The following is an 18,687-nucleotide window of genomic DNA, read 5'->3' as shown; positions in this document are numbered from 1 at the left end:
TGGGAGGGGAATTCACTGAGAGTGGTTGGAGGTGGTGATGGTGGCGGTGGGTGGGGGCCATTGCCAACACGATGGGGGGAGGAGAAAGTGGTGTGGGGAGGGCCCCCGCTGAGCCCCAGCTTTGGGTTGCGCTGGGGGGGACTGGGAGGACTGGGATGGGGGACTGGTGTGTGCCAGCCCACTCTGCCAGCTCAAACCTGGGGCACTTTGGGGCCTGGGGGAGGGGAAGGACCCCCATCGATGGGTGCACCCACAGCCCCTTGGCTCCCACCCCATGGCTCCCACTCCATGGCTCCCACCCCATTGCCCCCCCAGCCCCTCAAATGCAGCCACCTGGCAGTGCTGCACCCCAGCCCCTCTCCTCACCCTGCGCCCCCACTTTCCATGTTGGGGGTGGGAGTGGGGGAAGAGGGGGGTGCAGAGTTCAGCCCCACCAGCAAAGAGGGGATTTATTTTTAGTGCTGTTTCTAAGGAAATGAGGCTTCAGCAGCGGTCTGTCTGTGTGTCTGTGTGTCTGTTTGTGTGCTGCCCTCCCCTTCCTCTCCCCGTGGGGAGCTCAGAGCTGTGCACACGTATCCCCCAGCCCCACAACACCCCCTTCCCTCCCCCCTCACTGCTTTTCCTGTGGGTACAGCAGAGATGCAGTGAGCACAGCCAGGTCTCTGGGGCTCAGCAGTCCTCGCTGCAGTGATGGATGCATTGGGGTGATGAGTTTGCCAGGTCTCAAACCCGTGCTGGAGCTGAGCTCTGTTCACTGCAGTGGCCAGAGACAGGCCAGGCATCCAGCACAGGAGCATCCCCAGTGGGTGCTGGGTGTGGGATTCTGGGCTCTGGGTGCAGGATTCTGAGTTCTGAATATGGGATTCTGGGCTCTGGGTGCAGGATTCTGAGTTCTGAATGTGGGATTCTGGGCTCTGGGTGCAGGATTCTGAGTTCTGAGTATGGGATTCTGGGCTCTGGGTGCAGGATTCTGGGTTCTGGGTGTGGAATTCTGAGCTCTGGGTGCAGGATTCTGAGCTCTGAGTATGGGATTCTGGGTTCTGGGTGTGGGATTCTGGGTTCTGAGTATGGGATTCTGGGCTCTGGGTGTGGGGTTCTGGGTTCTGGGTGCAGGATTCTGGGTTCTGAGTATGGGATTCTGGGTTCTGGGTGTGGATTCTGGATTCTGGGTGTGGATTCTGGGCTCTGAGTATGGGATTCTGGATTCTGGGTGTGGGATTCTGAGCTCTGGGGTGGGATTCTGAACTCTGAGTATGGGATTCTGGACTCTGGGTGTGGGATTCCGGGCTCTGGGCGCTGGCAGCCACCCCGCAGGCGCCCAGAACAGGTTCTGCCTCATTTCTGCACCGGGTGTAGGGAGCGCATGGGCAGAGCTGAGCCAGGTTTTGGGAGCAGATCCCAACCCCACACCCACCCCACTGCCTCACATTCATCATTCAGGTCTCAGTTCTCCAAGGGGGAAACCGAGGCAGGGAGCACAGGGCAGCTCATGGGTGGGACACCCTGGGGACCCCCAGGAAGGGCTGGGGGGGCATGGAGGGAAACTGAGGCTTTTAAGGTGGCTGTGAAGGATGGGCACGCAGGGATGGAGCTGTGCACACCCAGGTGGGGGGATTTCAGTGCATTTTTAGCTGCTGCTCTGCCCCTGAGCAGGGTCTGCTCCCCCCACATGGGGCCATCCCGGCTGTTTGGGGGAGAAACAGGCTGAGCTGCAGGAGCATCCTCACAGCCCAGGGCAGTTCTGCAGCTCCGCAGCTTTTGGAGGCCTGGCATGAAAGCCCTGGCACAGCAGCTGGTTCTGCCTGCACTGCAGCAAAGCTTTCCTGCTCTGCAGCAATCGCCAGCCCTGCTGCTCCCAAACCTCCCTGCACCGCAGGGCTGTGGCTGCTGCCATCAGCACGGGCAGCTCCATGGGATGGAGGGCGTTGTGCTCCCCAGTGCAGCTCCTCGTGGTGCCTTTGGGTCAGAGCTCAGCTCACCCAGGGGACAGCATTGCCTCTTCTGAAAGAGAAAAGCCTCGGCAACAAGAGAGGCACCTGGAGACATCCACAGAAGTTTATTTCCCCTACCATCAGGATTATGAAACCACAGAAGCAGAGTTGAAATATTTACAAAGTAATCCAGCGCCCCACAGAGATCAAGGGAACAAAGGAAGGGGAGATGGAGGGATGGCCCCCGCCAAAGAGCAGCAGCAAAGCCACGCAGCTCTGCAGCAGGGGGAAAGGAGGGGAGGGTAAAACTGTAAGGAAAGGGACAGAGCCAACCTTTGTGGCTGAGGGCTGGGGGCACAGTGAAGGAGCAGGCAGGGGGGATGCTGAAGGATGCACAGCCCTTGTCTGCTCGCCCCTCTGTCACCTCCCAGCCTTGGGGACACAGCAGTGGGTCTGCCTGCACTCACATGGCTGTATGTCACACCAGCAATGTGCTAAAGCAATAAAAGTGAGAGTCCAGCACCGTGCCCGCATCCCGGCTTGCAGGCTGTGTTCTGTCCCTTCTCTTCCATGGCAAAGATGGCTCTGTGTGCTCGGTGAGGGCTGGGGCAGCTCTGTGGGACCTCTGCTTCATTTCAGCCCAACAGAAGGCAGGGCTCTGCTGCTGCTGCAGGGGAAGAGTCTCTGTTCAAAACTCAGATTTGGTACAAAAGCACTGGGAATGGCACTGGACATTGTCAGGGATCCCAGAGTGGGGACCCCAGCCTCCCCCAGCAGCTCCAAGCCTCAGCTTTGGCAATGCTCATACAGCTTATCTCTAACACATGGGGACACAGCCCTATGAGTCTCTAGGTTATTGCTACTGATAAGATGGGTTGGTTGGTTTCAGCCCCACGGCTCCTGGCACATCCTTGGAGGGTCTCAGACTTCCATTCAGAATTGGGGCACGTTGGGGCTCATTTCTCCCATCCACCTGGGGCACATCAGCTCACAGCCAGGCAGGGCAGCTCAGCAAGGCTCCACGCTTCCCTTGTCAGGTTCTCTCTGATGGAGATCTCAGCCCTGCAGCCTGCTCTGCACTGGGCAGGAGGTGACAGAGCACAGAGACAGCAACACCTCCGGGTGTGGGGATGTGGGGGTGGGCACTGAGGTCTGCACACCCCCAGCATGAGGTGATACAGACAGCTGGGGGGCATGGAGAAGGGAGGGGTGTGAGGAGACACTGAAACAGGACCATAGGAGAGGAGGAAATACAGAAATAGACACCCAAGGGGAGTCCCTGTGCAGCTGGGGAGTGCAGTGGTGGAAGCAGAGGGGAAGCACAGAGGGAGCCAGCAGGGACCTGGAAGGGGCTTTCACATCAGAGGAAGCCACAGGGATGGTGTACAGACAAAAGAGCTCCCTCCTGGCCACAAGCACTCCTCGAGACTGAAATGCAGCAGGCAGTGGAGTACAGAGCTGGCCTATCAGGACACATGTGGAAAAGCTAACCCTCCCTCAGCCATCAGAAAGGATCTGCCAATGGCACATCACCTCCAGTGACACTTTTACAGAAAGCAACCCCACAGAAAGCAGCACCTGCAGCCCAGCACCTCAGAGACCCCACATCCAAACCCACCTCCTGCTCAGCACTCCTATTCCCCAGCACCCATCCTGCCTGACCCGGTGCACAGGAGGGCCATCAGATCCCAGCACTGTGAGAACAGCATTCCTCACACCCAAGCCAGTCCTGTAAAGCCCTTTTACCCCAAGTGAGCTGTGCAAAATACACCACACCTCCTGTTCTCCACGTTGGACAGAGGAAAACCAGTGCCTTGCTTGCTGCTGCAAAGCCCCAGAAGAGCACGTCTGCCTTCCAGGCCCTCTGTCTCTCCTTAAACCTCCATCAGCCCCACAAAGCTCAGGTGCTGCTCTGGAGGCACGGATGCTACCACAGCCCTACACGAAGCCTTCTGTCCCAGCAGCACCCACCCACTGCCACCTCTGCAGGCAGGAATTCTGTGACATGCAAAGCATGGAGGCTCAAAGGAAAGTTAAGGAGCTCGTGAGAAGTGCAATGACAACTTCAGGCACTCAGAGCACCGGGAGAAGCAGGGAAGCTGTATTTTCTCTGGCAGAAGCTAAAAGGGATTTGGCAGCAGACTCCCAGCTCTGCAACGTGCTGCTGAAAGCGTGCAGACTGCTATGAGCCGTGCCCAAGCCAGTCCATCCACTTTCCTGCTTTTCTGGGCTCACCAGCAGGACCAGATGGATCTGCTCTGCCACAGAGCGATTCTCTGTGTTTCTCCTCAGAGGAGTGCTGAGCCACCAACACCTTGCTGTCACTGCTGGGGACTGTCAGCATGTGCTTGGCAATGTACAACCCCAGGAGGAGCCCCAAACCTCCACTCCAAAACGTGTGCTACAAGAGAGTCGTGCAAGAAGGACACAACCCCTCCTTGGGAGCTGGAAATCTAAGGAACATCTGATGAAGTGTGGCAGGAGGAAGGAAGAGGTGATGGGAGAGAACCCCAGGAGGTGTAACTACTGGTGTTCCTGAACCAGCAGGCGGGGTTTGCCTTGAGGCTCTGCCTGTGCTGAAAGCAAAGGTGCCCACACCTCTCTATTCCCAACTGCCAAATTGCAGAGGGAACAAATTCAGGGAGAAGTCAGGAGGCTTCGGGAGCCCGGCACTGAGACACAGCAGCGACAGAACAGAAACAGAAGGGTAAGAAGGCAGTTCCAGGAAACAAGGATGAGCTGTTACAGTGGAGTGGAATTGCAGCCTTCCCAGAGTATGCCTCCCGGAATGCCGTGCCTGTCTCACTGAGTCAAGCAGTCACAGTTCCCTCCTTTGTGTGCCCACGGGGTGAGGAGCTCACAGCTGTTATCACCGCAGGTGAAGCGTCAGAACGACCGTCAGGATCGCCCCCAAGAAGAGGACAAAGGGAAGCCAGGTCTTCACAAATCCCCCTATGCTGTAAGACAAAAAGAAAAGGAAAAAAGGAAAGGATTTAAAGTCAGCAGAGGAATACAGGAGGAACAAAAAGAAGCAATGATAAATGGAGAAATCAGAGGGATACAAGTGCTTTCCCTATCCACTGCTGCCACTGATGCAGATCATGTCCAAATTCTGATATGACATGGGGCCCACAAAGAACTGTATCATGAATCACAGGGCTGAGCTCTGCTTCCAGCACAGATCCCACTCACAGACTAGCACGTGTCACATCTATGCAGTCAAACAATGGAATGCCATTGCAGTCAGTTTCTCTGATCGGGCTGTTGGTGTATTTAGCTGGCACAGCAGGGACCACAGCTGGAATTGCTGTCTGAGAACAGGCTGGACCCAGCAGAAAGGAAGCAATGCCAAAATGTTATGCAGGGCAGCTCTCACAGAATCTCCTCTCCAGGCCCAAGGAGTTGAAATGGAGACTAAGTGCCCATCCTTTATAATAAGGAAAGTTTGGGATTTCCCTCTCCGCTCAAGTTGGAAATCAGGCTAGTTCTAATGTAAACAAGATTCAAGAGGGAAGAGAAACCAGTGATCCTTGGAGACAAGCCATCCTGTGACCTTCTGTTCTGACCTAACCCAGCCAAAAGACAACACAAGGGAAGATCTGCTCTAGCTCGCATTTCCCAGATTCCTGGCACCCTAAATTATTTGTTAGAGGCAGAATTCTGGGAACAGCGTTCAGTGCAACCCAGCAAACACTCTTGGTTCTTCCCCTAAGAAGCAGCAGCAGGCAGTGATGGCACCAGGACCTCTCACCCATGTGTTGGAGGGAGGGGGAGAGATGCTCCTCCCTTTTCCATGGGACAGGCTGAAGCTCAGAAGGGATGGAGGAATGAAAGAAGAGGATTCAGCTGCCTGCTGAATCCTGACTGCTCCTCAGCTCACCTTACGTACTTCCCATAGAGGAGTGAGAAGAAGCAGAGTTTGACCATGTTCCAGGAGGTGCTGTTGTCGTATCTCATCAAGTTTAAGGCCAGAGCCACGTGAGAATGGCAGTTATCACAGCAAAGGTTGTGCTGGAACAGAGAAAGAAGCACAGCGTTAGAAACACTGTCCTTGAGGCTCCCCACTCCCACACACTGCACAGGTCCCACCCCTACAAGGGCCACAGAGAGGGGAGAAACCCACACACAGAGCTGTACCATTCGGTGTTTGTACTCCTCCGAGGCGTCGTGCACAGCTGTGTCCCATGCGTTGGGGCTGCTGGAGTACACTTTGCCAGGATCCAGCTTCCAGTACCTGGAAAGACAAGAACAGATCAGATCCCTTTGCTGCTGCTCCTTCACAACAGGTTTACAAAGGCCAGGAGTCTCTCCTCCACCCCCATAAAACAGTAACGAGATGCAAGCGATGGCACTTCATCAGCACAGCACAGGCACCACTTGGAACACCTGTTGCTATCACAATCTTTGAGTGTTTCAGCACTTACTTCACTGGCTTCCCAAACGCCATGTTGTCTTCCTGCAAAAAAGGGAAAAGGGTTTATGAGGACAATTGCTGTGCAGCATTCATGGCTGAACACCCCCCATCACTCAGCCATGGAAAAGCCACATTGCCCCAACAATCTCAGGATGCCAACAGGCAATTGCAAAAGGATTTAGGCCCAAAATTCACATGAAGAGCACAGACTATGAGATTCTTTCCTCCTGCCCACAAACCAAACCAGCCTCCGTTTGTCAAATCCTCCTGCACTGGACCAACGATCCACAGAGTAATGGCAAAGATGAGAGACATCCAACACCACTGCTCTGCAGAACCACGTGCTGCAGGACACAGGGGGTGGCTCAAAGCTCACTGAGATGCAGACCAAGCCCAGATTTTGGCTTATGCACCAAGAGCCATCTGGTACTTACTGAGACAAAATACGGCCCCGCAAAGTCCCGAATGACTCCTGTCGACGTGCAGATACCCATATGGCCAATGATGGGGAAGAGCCACCTGCAGAGGGAATGGGTGAAACGTCAGGTTGAGATACGTGCCCCCAAATCACAGCGTTGTGCTGCCAGGAGAATGCTGGAATGGCCACACAACAGACAGCCAGGAGGTGACAGCAGGTGAGCCACTGCCAGGTAGAGATGCAGGAGTGCTACAAACAGGGAGAGCACACAGGGAACAGCTGGAGCTGTGCTGCCCTGACAAGCAGACCCAGGGTTGGCTCTTCCATAGGGCGCTCAGGCTCCATGTTTTACCAGCTCTGTGTTCCCACGTAAAAGGGTCGGATGCAGAAGAAGCAGTCCTGGGATAAATCTGGACTTTTTCCTTTAACAAACGAGGGATAAAAAGGCCATCCTGCCCAGCTGCCCATCCACACTGCAGCCTTTCACTGCAAACCAGGTTTGGGCACCGCAGATAGGAAATGAGGCTCCTGGTGTTTTCCCTCATCCCTAAACACTCCCCTTGTTTCAAAGGCTTCTCCTCACCCCCAGTATTCACAGATAGCAGCAGGTCTGAATCCCAGCCACCCGTGGTCACGGTGTAACATCACTGTGCTCTCCCACAACCTGCAGCCTCCCCAGCTCTGCTGACCTCTCCCATTCCTCACCCATTTCCCCACACCAGGCTGTGCCCAGTAACAACCTCAGATGGCAGCACAGCAAGGCTACACAGGAACAGACTCTCAAACCACAGCTCAATTAGAGAGAGCCTAAAGTGACCAAAACGAGGAAACAAACCCCGCGTGCTGATAAGCACAGCTGAGATAAACTGCACACATCTCTCATCAATAATGGCACCCTGCAGCACGGGGGCAATGCAATGTTTCACCTTCTGCACTTGTACCACTTTGCCCCCTCCTCTGCCTTTCCCTACCTGGCGCAGTGCAAAGCAGGCAGGCATTTCCCAGTCTGCACAGAGCAGCTTCTGTCAGCCAGGAGGAGCACAGTGCTGTCACAGCATTGCCCCCTTCAAAGGCGCAGACTTCGTTCCTCCCTTTTGTTTCCCATTCTCCTCTCAGCGCTGCCTACCTTTCGAGCTTCCCGATCCGAGGATGACAGGAAATGTCAGAGGGAGAAAATTGGAGCAGTTATGCAATCTAAAGAGAGATTTTGCCAAATAACAACGCAGGGATTTCCGCCGCGGAACAAAACCGACAGGAAGATGCCACTGCTTCCCCGGGGAGGGAACCCAAAGGGAAACACGGGGACCCGGCAGCGGGGCAGCACAGCTCCGAGCAGCCGACGGGGGAGGGGAGAAAAGGGGCGAGAAGACGAAAGCGGCGTGAAACCCTCCAGAACTGGAAGCGCCGTTCCCAACCCGCTCCACATCTTCCTCGCGGCCCGCAGCCCGGCCCAGCAGCGCTCCTCATTGGAGGGCGAGGCGGACGGGGAGCAGCCCGGAGCCGCGCGTTGCGGCCTCGCCCGTTCCCGTGCCCCGAGGCCGGCAGAGCGGAGCGCAGCCGTCAGCCCCGCACCGCCAGGAGCCCCCGGCCCTCCCGCCCCGCACGGCGCCCTGCCGCGACCGCAGCCCCGGGCCGGCCTGCCGCTCCCGCCGCCCGGCCCCGCACTCACGTCAGCACGGGGATGGGCGTCCACACCACGCAGTACGGGAAGCGGCCGCGCTCCGCGTCCAGCCCGGCCCCGCCGCCGCCATTGAACTGCTTCATCTTGGCCTCCGCTTCCGCCATCACCTGGGCCCGCCCCCCCCCGGCCGGGCCGTCGTGGTGATGACGTCACTTCCTGGAGACCGCGGCAGCTTCCGGTTGCGGCTGGTAACCAGGAAGTGGGAGAGGCCAGGAGGCCGCGCGGGCGGGCGGGGCTCGGGGAGCGGCGGCGTTAGGAGGCGGGGAGGCCGCTGGGCTTCGCTTCGCGGGCACGGGAAGCGACGGCCGCGTAGGGCCGCGGCGTTTCATCGCCTGCCGTGTGCGGCCGCACGGCCCGCGGCCCCCCGCTGTCCATCCAGACGTTGTCCGTCCCCTCTGGCTCCCGGGGGAGAGCAGCAGGACGCGAGGGGTGACAGCGTTTACAAACGAAGCGGCAGCTTAGAAAAAAAACAACAATTGCTTTATTAAGAAGTTTAATTCAAACTACAGGAGGAAGCTGAAGAAGGAAGGCGTTCGTTCCGGATTGCCGCCCTCACGACGCAGGGGGGGGGCTGGGGATGCTGTGCCTATGGGGCACATCCAGGCTCCGCGCTCCTCTTCAGGCCCTTCCCCGCTCCTCCTGAAGCTGCTCCTTTCCTCCTCCGCAGATGCTGAGCTGCAGCTGCGTGGCTCGCAGTCCCAGCTGTGAGCTCAGGCACTGCAGTGCCAGGGGTTGCGAATAAAACTGCCTCACCCCCAGCCAGCACAGTGTTGTGCCTCCTCCGTGGAGGCACTGCGGAGCTGAGCACGGCGCTCACGCGAGGAGCTGGCTTTTGGTAGCCACAGAGCAGCACTGGGAGCAAGCAGAGCCGCATTGCCAGCAGTCACCATGAGGTCATGGCCTTCACAGAACAGTCCCATTTTTTCTTGTAACCCCTCTCCTCCATCAAGTAATTCTCTCATCGCTACTTCATGCGCTCTGCTTCCCAGCACCTGACTTAGCTCAAAAATTGAGCTGAGCCCAGCCTTTCACATTCGTCAGCACATTCTCCCCAAGAGCAGCACTCCGGGGACAGAACAGTGCTTACGTGCTCACACCATTTTAGCCTAGTGAAGCTTTCAGTGTGAAAGCCCAAGAGCTCAGGCTCCTCTATCCCTGGGAGAGGCACATCAGTGGGGACACCATTCTGGATCTGCCGCTCCAGCAGCAGAAAGCATTGGCTAACAGGCTGCTTTAGAGGTGGCCTTCCTGCCCTCCATGCACACTGATGTCACACGAGTACTCAGGCTTCAGCTCAACTAGCTCAGTGGTGCACTGCAATCAATTTTCTCACCTCTACCAAGCCCTCAGGAGATCATCTACCATTAGTTCACAGCCTAGACCACATTTTGGAACAGACCTTCCCAGGAGGGAAGGCTTCAGCAGAGCCACCCACCCCAGTGCTTGCAGGGAACAGCTCAAGTCGAGCTGCAGTGCAGCACTGGCTCAGCACGACCTGTCACTGCATCAGAGCTGATCAAGAGCCCGAGCCCGTGCTCATAATCTCACAGTGAAGGGATTCACAAAACAGTGCAGGTCCAAAAGAGAGAAAGCAAAGGAAAAACAGACACTCCAGAGAGCAAAGCCATGCCTAATGCTTTGGTTTCTGAAAGACGCTTCTTATTTTGGCACTTCGGATAGAAGATACACAGAGGTTCTGTGTGTTCCAGTGAACACCTTTTGTTCTACAAAGAAAAATATTTGCATTGATCTGCTCCAAGCTAACGTAAGTACCAGAGATTGTTGAAAGCCATGAACTGGGCCCAACATTTACATCAGCTCACACGGTCCTGGCACGTCTGTCAGGTTAGACAATGGATTTGCTCTTCCTGCTCGTGGCTCGCAGGCTGCTAAGCAGCTATCACCAGGGACCAGTTCTCTTGGCAAAGCCACACAGGAGGGACAACACTGACAGCCTCCACGGGACACGTATCGTCACAGTGCTGCTGCACACCTTCCCTCCCAGGCAGGGGCCATCTCAGGCAGCTCAGTTTATTGCTTCTTAAACCAAATGCAGGAAGGCAAATCCAACTGCTGGAGCACAGAACAGCATTTTCCCCAGGCTGGATTTGAAGAAAAAAAAAGAAAAAAAAATAAAATCAATACATCACTCCTGTGCTGCACAGCTTTCTTTGTGTTCATCAGGCTAGCAGAAGGGCTCTCCATCCCCAGCACTGCACTGGCAGAAAATGGGTGAGCAGTAGCTGACAGCAGGGTCTTCCTAGTGACAACTGGAAAGCTGCTGCTGTTGTTCTGCTATTGATCTAAGCAGAATACAAAACACCTGAAGTCAGCAGGGAAAAATAGCTGCAGTTGGAAAAGAAACTGTAGGGGGGTGGGGAGCAGGGGTAGAGCAGGTAAGAAGTTTTCCATGCATAAAATTAACAGCCAGGCATTTTATTGCAGCTATCTTGCCCAGCTACAATAGTGGATTAACACAGGGAGCAGGAACACTGCCACCATTGTTTCTGCAGTCTCTCATTTGATGAGAAACAAAAGGTTTCGCTCCCATTTCTGCCAGCAATTTGCCACCAGTGGCTCCTCTCCTGTTGTCAGCAAGGAAGCAGCTCTACCTCCTGTGGGCCCAAGATGTCCTCACGACAGCAATCTTTGCCTGCTTACTGCAGGCACCAGTGTGACATCCGCACCCTGGAGACACAGAGCATCCCTGAGAGCGTGGGAAGGAGGAGCTCAGACCCCACACCACCCTAGGCTTACCCCAGTGCATGCCATCATTGCTGCAGCTCAGCCCTGGGTTACCTCCCCTTTCTACCCTGGCTCATCTCTGAGCCTGAGAGAAGCAGGCACCCAGCCAGCTCTCGTTCAGCAAGCAGCTTCCTTGGGAACCTTCCCTGTTGTGACAGCTCAAACATTGCAGGGACTGCCAGGACCAAACCACTCAAGGAAGAGATCCCCTCCCCCTTCTGACATTGACAACCACAGCAGCAGCAGGCAACACGGCGTGCAGGAGCCTATTTAAAATGTCACCCAGACACAGGCTGATGGAGGACACCAAGGCGTCCTTCCCCCGCCCTGGAGGTGATGCTGGGGTGGGTTGCTTGGTGTTTTTGTTGTTCCTCTCCTGTGGTCTGCGCCTGCTGCAGTTTGACAGTCTCTAATCACTCAGCGTGAACCAGAAATGTCACTCTCATCTGTATTGATGATGGTGCTACTCACCAGCACAAGAACATACACAGCTTCAGCCACCCACCCCAAAAGCATGCCTCTAAGCCATCTCACCCCTCAGCTTTAACCTTCGGGTCTTTTCTGCCTCCCTGTCACTTGAAAGCTGCATTTTCCTCCTCCCTCACAGACACAGCCAGTCTACAGGGCAACTTTTATGTTTAAAGGGAAAGCCAGCAGCTTCTCAGGGACACAGGGTGGAAGAGCTCTAAGAGCCAAGTACAGGTCACAATGATTTCTCAGCTGTGAAATCACAAAAAAAAAAAACCACCTCACCTTTCCTCCTCACCTTCCCTAGAGGGGTTGCCCATCAGCCTCATCTCTGCAGCAACAAGGCCTGAACAAGGCACAAGGAGCACAACATGCAGAGGACTTAATTCCCCACCGTGGCAGCAGGCAGTTCTCTGACATCCTGCTCCCATTTTGCTCAGAGACAAGAGCCATCTTGAGCCCTTTGCAGACTTGTTCCTGGCACTGCAAACAGTTACAACAGAACAGTGAGCTCATCGACACGGCCGTTGTTCCACTCCCCCTCCAACCCAATCTTCTTACTCGAGTTACAAATGAAACCCATTTTCTAGGTCCTTCTTGCCATTTCCACCCACAATTCAACCACACGGCTTCCCCTTCCATGCTTCCTCTTTGTCCAACCATTCAGGCCAAGAGCTGACCTAATTAGCTGATTGCCAATTCCAGCTGTGGATGCACACTGCTTTGTTAGAGCAGAGCCATCTTTTAAAGTCATAATTTTTATCAGACAGGATTTGAAATGAAGAGACCTGAAAAGGCCTTCAGCTGAAAGGTGTCTAACAGGAATTTCTGAGAGAAGAGTTCAAATGGATTCTGAAAATAGCAGACTGGCTTTCTAGCTCAAGGCCCAGCACTATGCTTGGAGGGCAGGGAAGTGTTTGGGAGGCTCTGCAGCAGGGGCTGAGTGCCAGATGCTTTAAAGCTTATTGCTTAAGTGCTCCAGAGAGCAGCACTGCTGCACAGAGCTGTGGGTACCCCATCCCTGGAGATGCTCAGGGCCATGGATGGGACCCAGGGCAGCCCGACCTGGTGCTTGATGCAGCAGTCAGCAGCCCTGCCTGCAGCAGGGGGTTGGAACTGGATGGCCTGCGAGGTCCCTTCCCAACCCAACCATGCTGTGATTTTATTAATTTTATCCTCTACCCTGGCATGATTCCGAGAAAACAACTCCATTACACGACCATTAGTCTTTCTGTAAGACGTGTGCATCACTTTTTCTTCCCTAGCACATTCCAGGCAGCCCCTCTCACCCTCACCCCAACATTCACAGCTTTAGTTCTAAACCACACCAGAGAGAGACTCTGCTCCCAGCACAGCACTGGCTCTCACTGCACGGTCTCAAGTCCCCACACCTGGCTGAGCTAACACCACACATCACACAGCAGCTACCCGCATTTCAGGCTCCCCAGCCCCCCCTTCCCAAATGAGTTTGCAGGGAGTTTTATCCTCCACCAGAACAGACAGGATCCAACCCAACCAGGCCACCCTCCGCCCACCCCTGTCCACCTCCACAGAGCAGAAAGGTGGAACAAAGCCAGAACAACCCCCCCCCCCCCCAACAAAATGACACCAAGAAAGAACTAGAACAAAGAACTGTTTAATTGCTTAACCCTTTCTCTTCCAGGGACCAGAGAAACAAGTTTTCTGCTCCTAACGAGGGCAGTAAGGCTTGTGTGTTACCTCTACAACTGCAGGGGCAAAGTTTACGAGATGATCATCTTTAGTACTCGAAAAGGCTACAAATAATGGTCATTGCAACACTAAGAGAATCCTAGAGTCTCCTTACAGAGAGTCCATTGCTAGAATACAAAAATAAAGGAGGCATCCCTGTATATCCCAGGCTAGAAAGAGTTAACCAGAAAGAGCAGGAAGAAGCTTTCCCGAAGAGGGGGTCGAAGTAAACAGCAGAGGTCAATAAAGCAACATCTTCTCCCTACTTCCCCAGCATGTTTTTTCCTTCACCAATAAATACAAATTCCTCATTAACAAGCGACAAAGCAGGCGATCTGCCTGCAACAAGGGGGAAAGGGGCTAGAGGCAGAAAGATTTTTCTCTCCCCTTCTCTCCCATTATTATTTATCTTTTTAATCAAAGCAGCCATTAAGAAAAAGCAATCCACTGCAGAGGCAGGGAATCTTATAGCTCTCACACTGCAACTGGCAGGTAAAAAGAGCTGCACTGTCTCACAAAGGTAAAAACAACAAAAAATAGCTGCCACAGCAAAAGGTGAATGGGGAGGGACAGGTCTGTTCTTTTCAGAGCTTTCCTTCTCAGTCTCTGTTTAAAAATCAAGTTTGTAGACATTGCCTACCGAAAGCTGGAAAAAAAAAGTTTGATTGGGGTAGGGGGATGCATCTAGTAGGAAAGCCTTAAGCAAAAAAGAAAAGGCCAGACCACATCAAAAAGACACTCAAGTGAGAAGAATTTTCTGCTGCCTCTGGGTTTTGAAAAGCACTGAGTGCCAGGGCACACCTGGGGTGGGGGAACCACGTACGTAGCCAAACAGGTAAACTGAGTAACAAGTCGCATCTACTGCACTGGTACTGCATGAAAACAAGCAGATGTGCCCTCAGCAGCCAAGTGGCAGTGACCATCTGTCCCAGGAGAGCTCTGCTTCAGCAAGAGAAGATGGAGGGTGAGCCCGATTGAACCAAGAAACAGAAATCTGCCATCCCGGCTCAGCAGAGCACGAGGGCAGCCAGTTGTTTCCTGGTGGTAAAGGGCACACTTCCACAAGACCAGGGCTTGCTAAGGTTCTGCTTCAGCCACACGTGATGGAGCAGATGGACATTTTTGTCTGAGGGTAGAGATCAGATCCCAGTTAGCTTCACTGCGACTGCAAGGAGAGAGTGGGGAGGGGGGGGGGGGGGAGTATCTCTCTGCAGGGAACAACAAGCATCCTTTGAGAGATGCTGTCAGCTATGAGACTGTGACCTCCTTCCCTCCTGCACAAGGCTCACTCATCTCATAAAGACTGTTCTGGAAGGGAGGAAAAGCCAGTTACCTTGATCAGTCAGCAGTGTGCAGTGTCTCTCACCAACGCCTGGCAGCCAGAAGCAGCCAGAGGAAGAAAGGGAGGCCTCTCATCCTTCCACAGCAGGAACAGGAAGACCAGGGATTGCACCACATGGAAGAACAGCCCTAATGCAGCACACATACATGCTCACATACTCCCAGACACACATCTCACCCCTGGGACCAAGGCTAGCATGTTCAGACCTTCAGCAGTAAGAGACACAAGACAGTGCAGAGCAGTTAAGATCTCCAGGGGCTCTTTGGTCTTAGTTGATAGTCCTAGAAAAAAAAACAACCTCTTCAGATTCGGTTGTAGCACAGCTGTGTAAGATCTATTTGATATTTAGTGTTTGGCAACTGCAAGAGGGGAAAACTGAGCTGCATGTTACACGAGAAGGTAAGGAATGGAAGTACAGTGCTGCATTTCTAGGCGTACTCCTGGCCTTGCAGCCAGAGCCAGTGTGTGGAGAACGGGAAGAGGAAGGAGGTTTTCCTGAGAGGACCACTAATCCATCAGATGTTACACCAGCGAGGCAGAGCAGGCCCACCTTGGCCAAGACAGAGCAGCCAACTGCATAGAAACACTGCTATCTAAAAGCTCAGAGCATTGGGTGCAACATATATGTGATGGTAAAGTTCTCAGCTCCAACACCGGTGACAAAGAGAGTAGAAGGTGAACACAGCTACACACATTTCAGGCAATAGAGAGAGAAGCTCTGCAATAGTGCTGTTACCAGCCCCTGTCCTCAGCAGCTTTAGCTGCACAAGTCCTGGGCCTCTGATCAGACCTGCTCCCATTACTGTCACCTTTCTCCACAGGTTCACAGACCACAGAAGAAAGTATCAGAGCTGGGCAAACACATCCTGCCCTGTGAGCTGCCCTGGCTGATTCATCAACTAAGACGGACACCCAGGGACAAGACAGGCAATATCCAGTCCTTAACACAACACAGCCACGTATGATGGCAACATGTTAGAGATGGAAGCCAGAAGACAGACACTAAGGGACAAAACAGGTGTTTCGTGGCCAACAACCCTAAACCAGGGGCCTCTAGATAGGCTGGTAGCATAAGAGCAGAGTCAGGCTTTCAAGACCAAGATCACTGCAGTAAATCCATTCTATTACCCCTGCCCTAGGTTTGCATTTTATTCAGGAATTTAACATCCCTTCTGCAAATGCACGAATGCAGGCAACACTGCTCTGTATCAGGTCATACAGCAGCTCTGGAGGAAGTCAGCAGCTTACACTGCTTACGGACAATTCAAAGATCCCTGCTGGGACTAAGTTCCACTAAAGGCAAACCCCAGACTGCACTGCCATGCTGCTCAGCAGTGTGATGGGAGAAGGAGGAGGTGGTAGTAATGGTTTAAGGAGACGGCTGCTCCTGCCCCTGCCAGTTTGTCCTACTCTGTGCATAGTGCGATACAGTGCAGTCATTCATCAGAGAAAGTTCAGGACCAAGGAAACTAGGTTCCCTTTCAGCCAAACAATTAGAGGAAGGAGAGGCAGTTCTGTTTTAGCTGGGCCGGCACTGGACTTGCCCCTCTGAGCTGTCTTCATCATCTGAGCCTCCAGCCCCACCACTGGTCAGTCCTGTAATCCGGTACCCCATGTTCAGCAACATCACCTCCAGAGGGTCTGCATTCATTCGTCTCTGGTTAGCTTGGGAAGCACCTTCCATGTCTACTACCACACGGCCATTAAGGGTTTCACTCTGCAAGACAGGAAGGGAGAGAACTCAGCAAGGCAGGGATAGGACCAAAGAGGGGCTGCTACAGCTGCTGCAGCCATCGAGAGATCCAAGTAGGAAAGATCGGGTCTGTGTTACCTCTCATGTCACCAAGACTGTCTTTTCCTGCAGCTCTTACCTCTGGCCGGGGATTCCACAGTCGTACAACTGGGTCAATGCCACTGGTGGCCAGGAAGCAGTAACTGGGATGAGGCTGGAGACAATTCACAATCGACTCGTCTCCCTGCAGCACTCTAACGAGGTTGGTGGTTTCTTTCTCCCAGATGAAGAAGGAGCCGTCATCTGACCCACTGACTATGTACTGTGCATTGCTAGGGCAAAAGGAGCAGAGACTGGAGATCACAGCTCAGAGCCAAAGCTAGTCTCCAGCAGACATGAGAATCCCAGTTGGCTTTCATAATCAGTAGGCTGCTACCCTGATGCCTATGGATCCAGATAAAGTTTTCTCTGTTGGTTCCCTCCATCCCCAGGATTCACGTTTTCAATCCTAGAATGGCTTTTCTGAAACAAGAGCCCAACTGAGTCCTCTGTGGAACTGCTACTGTACCCATTATTCATGCAGCCACGCAAGGATGAGAGCTTGTCACCTTTCTCAACCCTGCAAACCAGGGCCAGTGCCACTTTATGAACAGTCACTCGGGCCTGGCACGAGGCTTTATCTGATGGACGAGAACATTCTGCTGCTGCTCATACACTTGTCCTGCATCCCTATTATGCTCTGCCAACATACCTGCCAAAGAAATTGGCCTCTTTGATGTCTGTGGTAGTGTTACAGTGGCCACAGTATCGGAATTTGTAGTCGTAGCTGCGCTCCCTCAGCACCATCTCATCCTCTGAGATGGAATCCTTGCGGCCTGTGGCTCTCAGCCGAATGGGGCCACCCCCTTTCTTGTCCTCAGCTGGAAAAAGAACAGATTTTCCTCATCACAATCTGGGGAGGAACACATTCTGCACAACAGAAAGCATCCTGAACAACTCGACAATTTTATCAGGGAAAAGGGCTTAGAGCACAAGCTTCCTTCCATATCATCTCCTAGATACAAAAGACTGCCATGTACTGTCCTCTCGCTTAAGAACAAACCAGGTCCAGATGCAAGGAAAAAACAAGCAGTTCTCGTGCACAGAAACCATCTCTCAAAACTTGGAGCTTTACTGCATAGAGGCAGGCGAAGAAAACTCCTTGTCAATTCATTAGATCTTACAGTAACCTTGAAGAACCCCACGGAACAGCAGCACTCACCATTATCACTTTTGGAGAAGAGGGCTGCGTTGATGTCTCTGTCCAATGCATCGCAGGCACTGCTGTGTGCTTGTTCTGGGAACTTCCCTTTAAAGTCATCCAGACACTCCAGCGCTTCCGCCACGTACTTGAGTTCAAAGAGACAGCGAGCAAGACGGAAATGGGCCTTCAGGTGGCATGGATTCAAGGATATGGCCTTCAGGCAGTCCCTTAAAGCGTCATAATGGTCCCCATCCCTGAAGAAAAGGGAAGGGTGGATTAGATAGCCCGGGTAGAAACAGCATACATTCTCCGCTGCCACTTCCCAGCCCTTGCTTCACTCCAAAGCTTGCTGTTTCCAGCACTCTCTGCAAGCAGACACACCACAAGCTCACGTTAATGGCATTTGCTGTGTCCCAGGGGCACCATCTGACCGAGGCCAGCTTCTTGAACGCACCTCCATGCGTACACAGGCAGCCCTGCAAGTGACCACACAGGCAAGCCTGGCAAGCCTTGACCTGCCATTTTAAATCCTGCAGAACAGAGCTCACTGATACAACACATTTAGGGAAGTCCTTTGAAGATGGAGGATGCAGGAGCCCTCTGGCCAAGCAGAGGCAAGGTCTCTCCTGCATGGTGAGCGGGGCTGCTTGGAGCACAGCAGCTCACGCGTGCCCCTTTGTGGACGCTCAGCGTGGCAGCACGTTTGCCTGCCCACAGCCACTCACAGCCCTTGGGGAGGAACTAAAGAACCACCATGCTTCACAGTCCTGGTGGGTATGTATCTAAAGCAGCAGCCTTTTCCCACTTTTATGGGGAAAAAAAAAAACAAAAATCTTGAAGTATGGGAAATAAGCATTGCAGCAGATTGGTGTTGTAACGAAATTTTTATGTCCTATTTGCTGTTACTGGTGACTATGCCTATTTCCCCAAATTCCATGGTGGTAGGAGTACAGGCATCTCTGCTTGTGCTCTGGAAGCAGGAGAAACATGACAAGCCTTGTGT

The 18,687-nt window shown here is 53.6% G+C and overlaps 2 protein-coding genes across 3 annotated transcripts in view; both read right to left on the bottom strand.

Annotated features, from left to right (window-relative positions):
* Positions 1-2,041: 2,041 nt before the first annotated feature.
* Positions 2,042-8,586, bottom strand: TMEM222 (transmembrane protein 222). The gene is made up of 6 exons (XM_031595030.2): positions 8,433-8,586; positions 6,780-6,864; positions 6,356-6,387; positions 6,069-6,165; positions 5,812-5,942; positions 2,042-4,888 (listed from the first exon to the last, which is right to left on the bottom strand). Exons 1-6 carry the CDS (start codon positions 8,546-8,548, stop codon positions 4,801-4,803), a joined length of 549 nt encoding a protein of 182 aa, XP_031450890.1. The 5' UTR covers positions 8,549-8,586; the 3' UTR covers positions 2,042-4,800.
* A 4,691-nt stretch (positions 8,587-13,277) lies between these two features.
* Positions 13,278-18,687, bottom strand: part of WDTC1 (WD and tetratricopeptide repeats 1) — a 23,069-nt gene continuing 17,659 nt past the window's right edge. For both annotated transcript variants that reach the window (XM_031595034.2, XM_031595031.2), the window contains exons 13-16: positions 17,703-17,938; positions 17,193-17,361; positions 16,581-16,773; positions 13,278-16,426 (exon numbers count right to left, since the gene is read on the bottom strand). In XM_031595034.2, the coding sequence (XP_031450894.1) occupies positions 16,229-16,426; positions 16,581-16,773; positions 17,193-17,361; positions 17,703-17,938 (796 nt within the window). In that variant the 3' untranslated portion in view covers positions 13,278-16,228. The remainder of the gene's footprint in view (positions 16,427-16,580; positions 16,774-17,192; positions 17,362-17,702; positions 17,939-18,687) is intronic.

The sequence above is a fragment of the Phasianus colchicus genome, chromosome 24 (genome assembly GCF_987193195.1).
Source record: "Phasianus colchicus chromosome 24, bPhaCol1.hap1.1, whole genome shotgun sequence".
NCBI classification, from domain to species: domain Eukaryota; kingdom Metazoa; phylum Chordata; class Aves; order Galliformes; family Phasianidae; genus Phasianus; species Phasianus colchicus.
Note: the sequence above shows the minus strand (reverse complement) of the source record. Positions and strands in the feature narration are given on the sequence as shown.

Bases quoted from the DNA above. Each gene is read 5' to 3' on its own strand.
- TMEM222 (XM_031595030.2), bottom strand. From the start codon at position 8,548: ATGGCGGAAGCGGAGGCCAAGATGAAGCAGTTCAATGGCGGCGGCGGG. The intron at 6,166-6,355 runs GTAAGTGCTGAA...TTGTCTTTCCAG, and splicing joins GCGTTTGGGAAGCCAGTGAA to GTACTGGAAGCTGGATCCTG. The intron at 4,889-5,811 runs GTGAGCTGAGGA...TTTGTCTTACAG, and splicing joins CTCTATGGGAAGTACGTAAG to CATAGGGGGATTTGTGAAGA.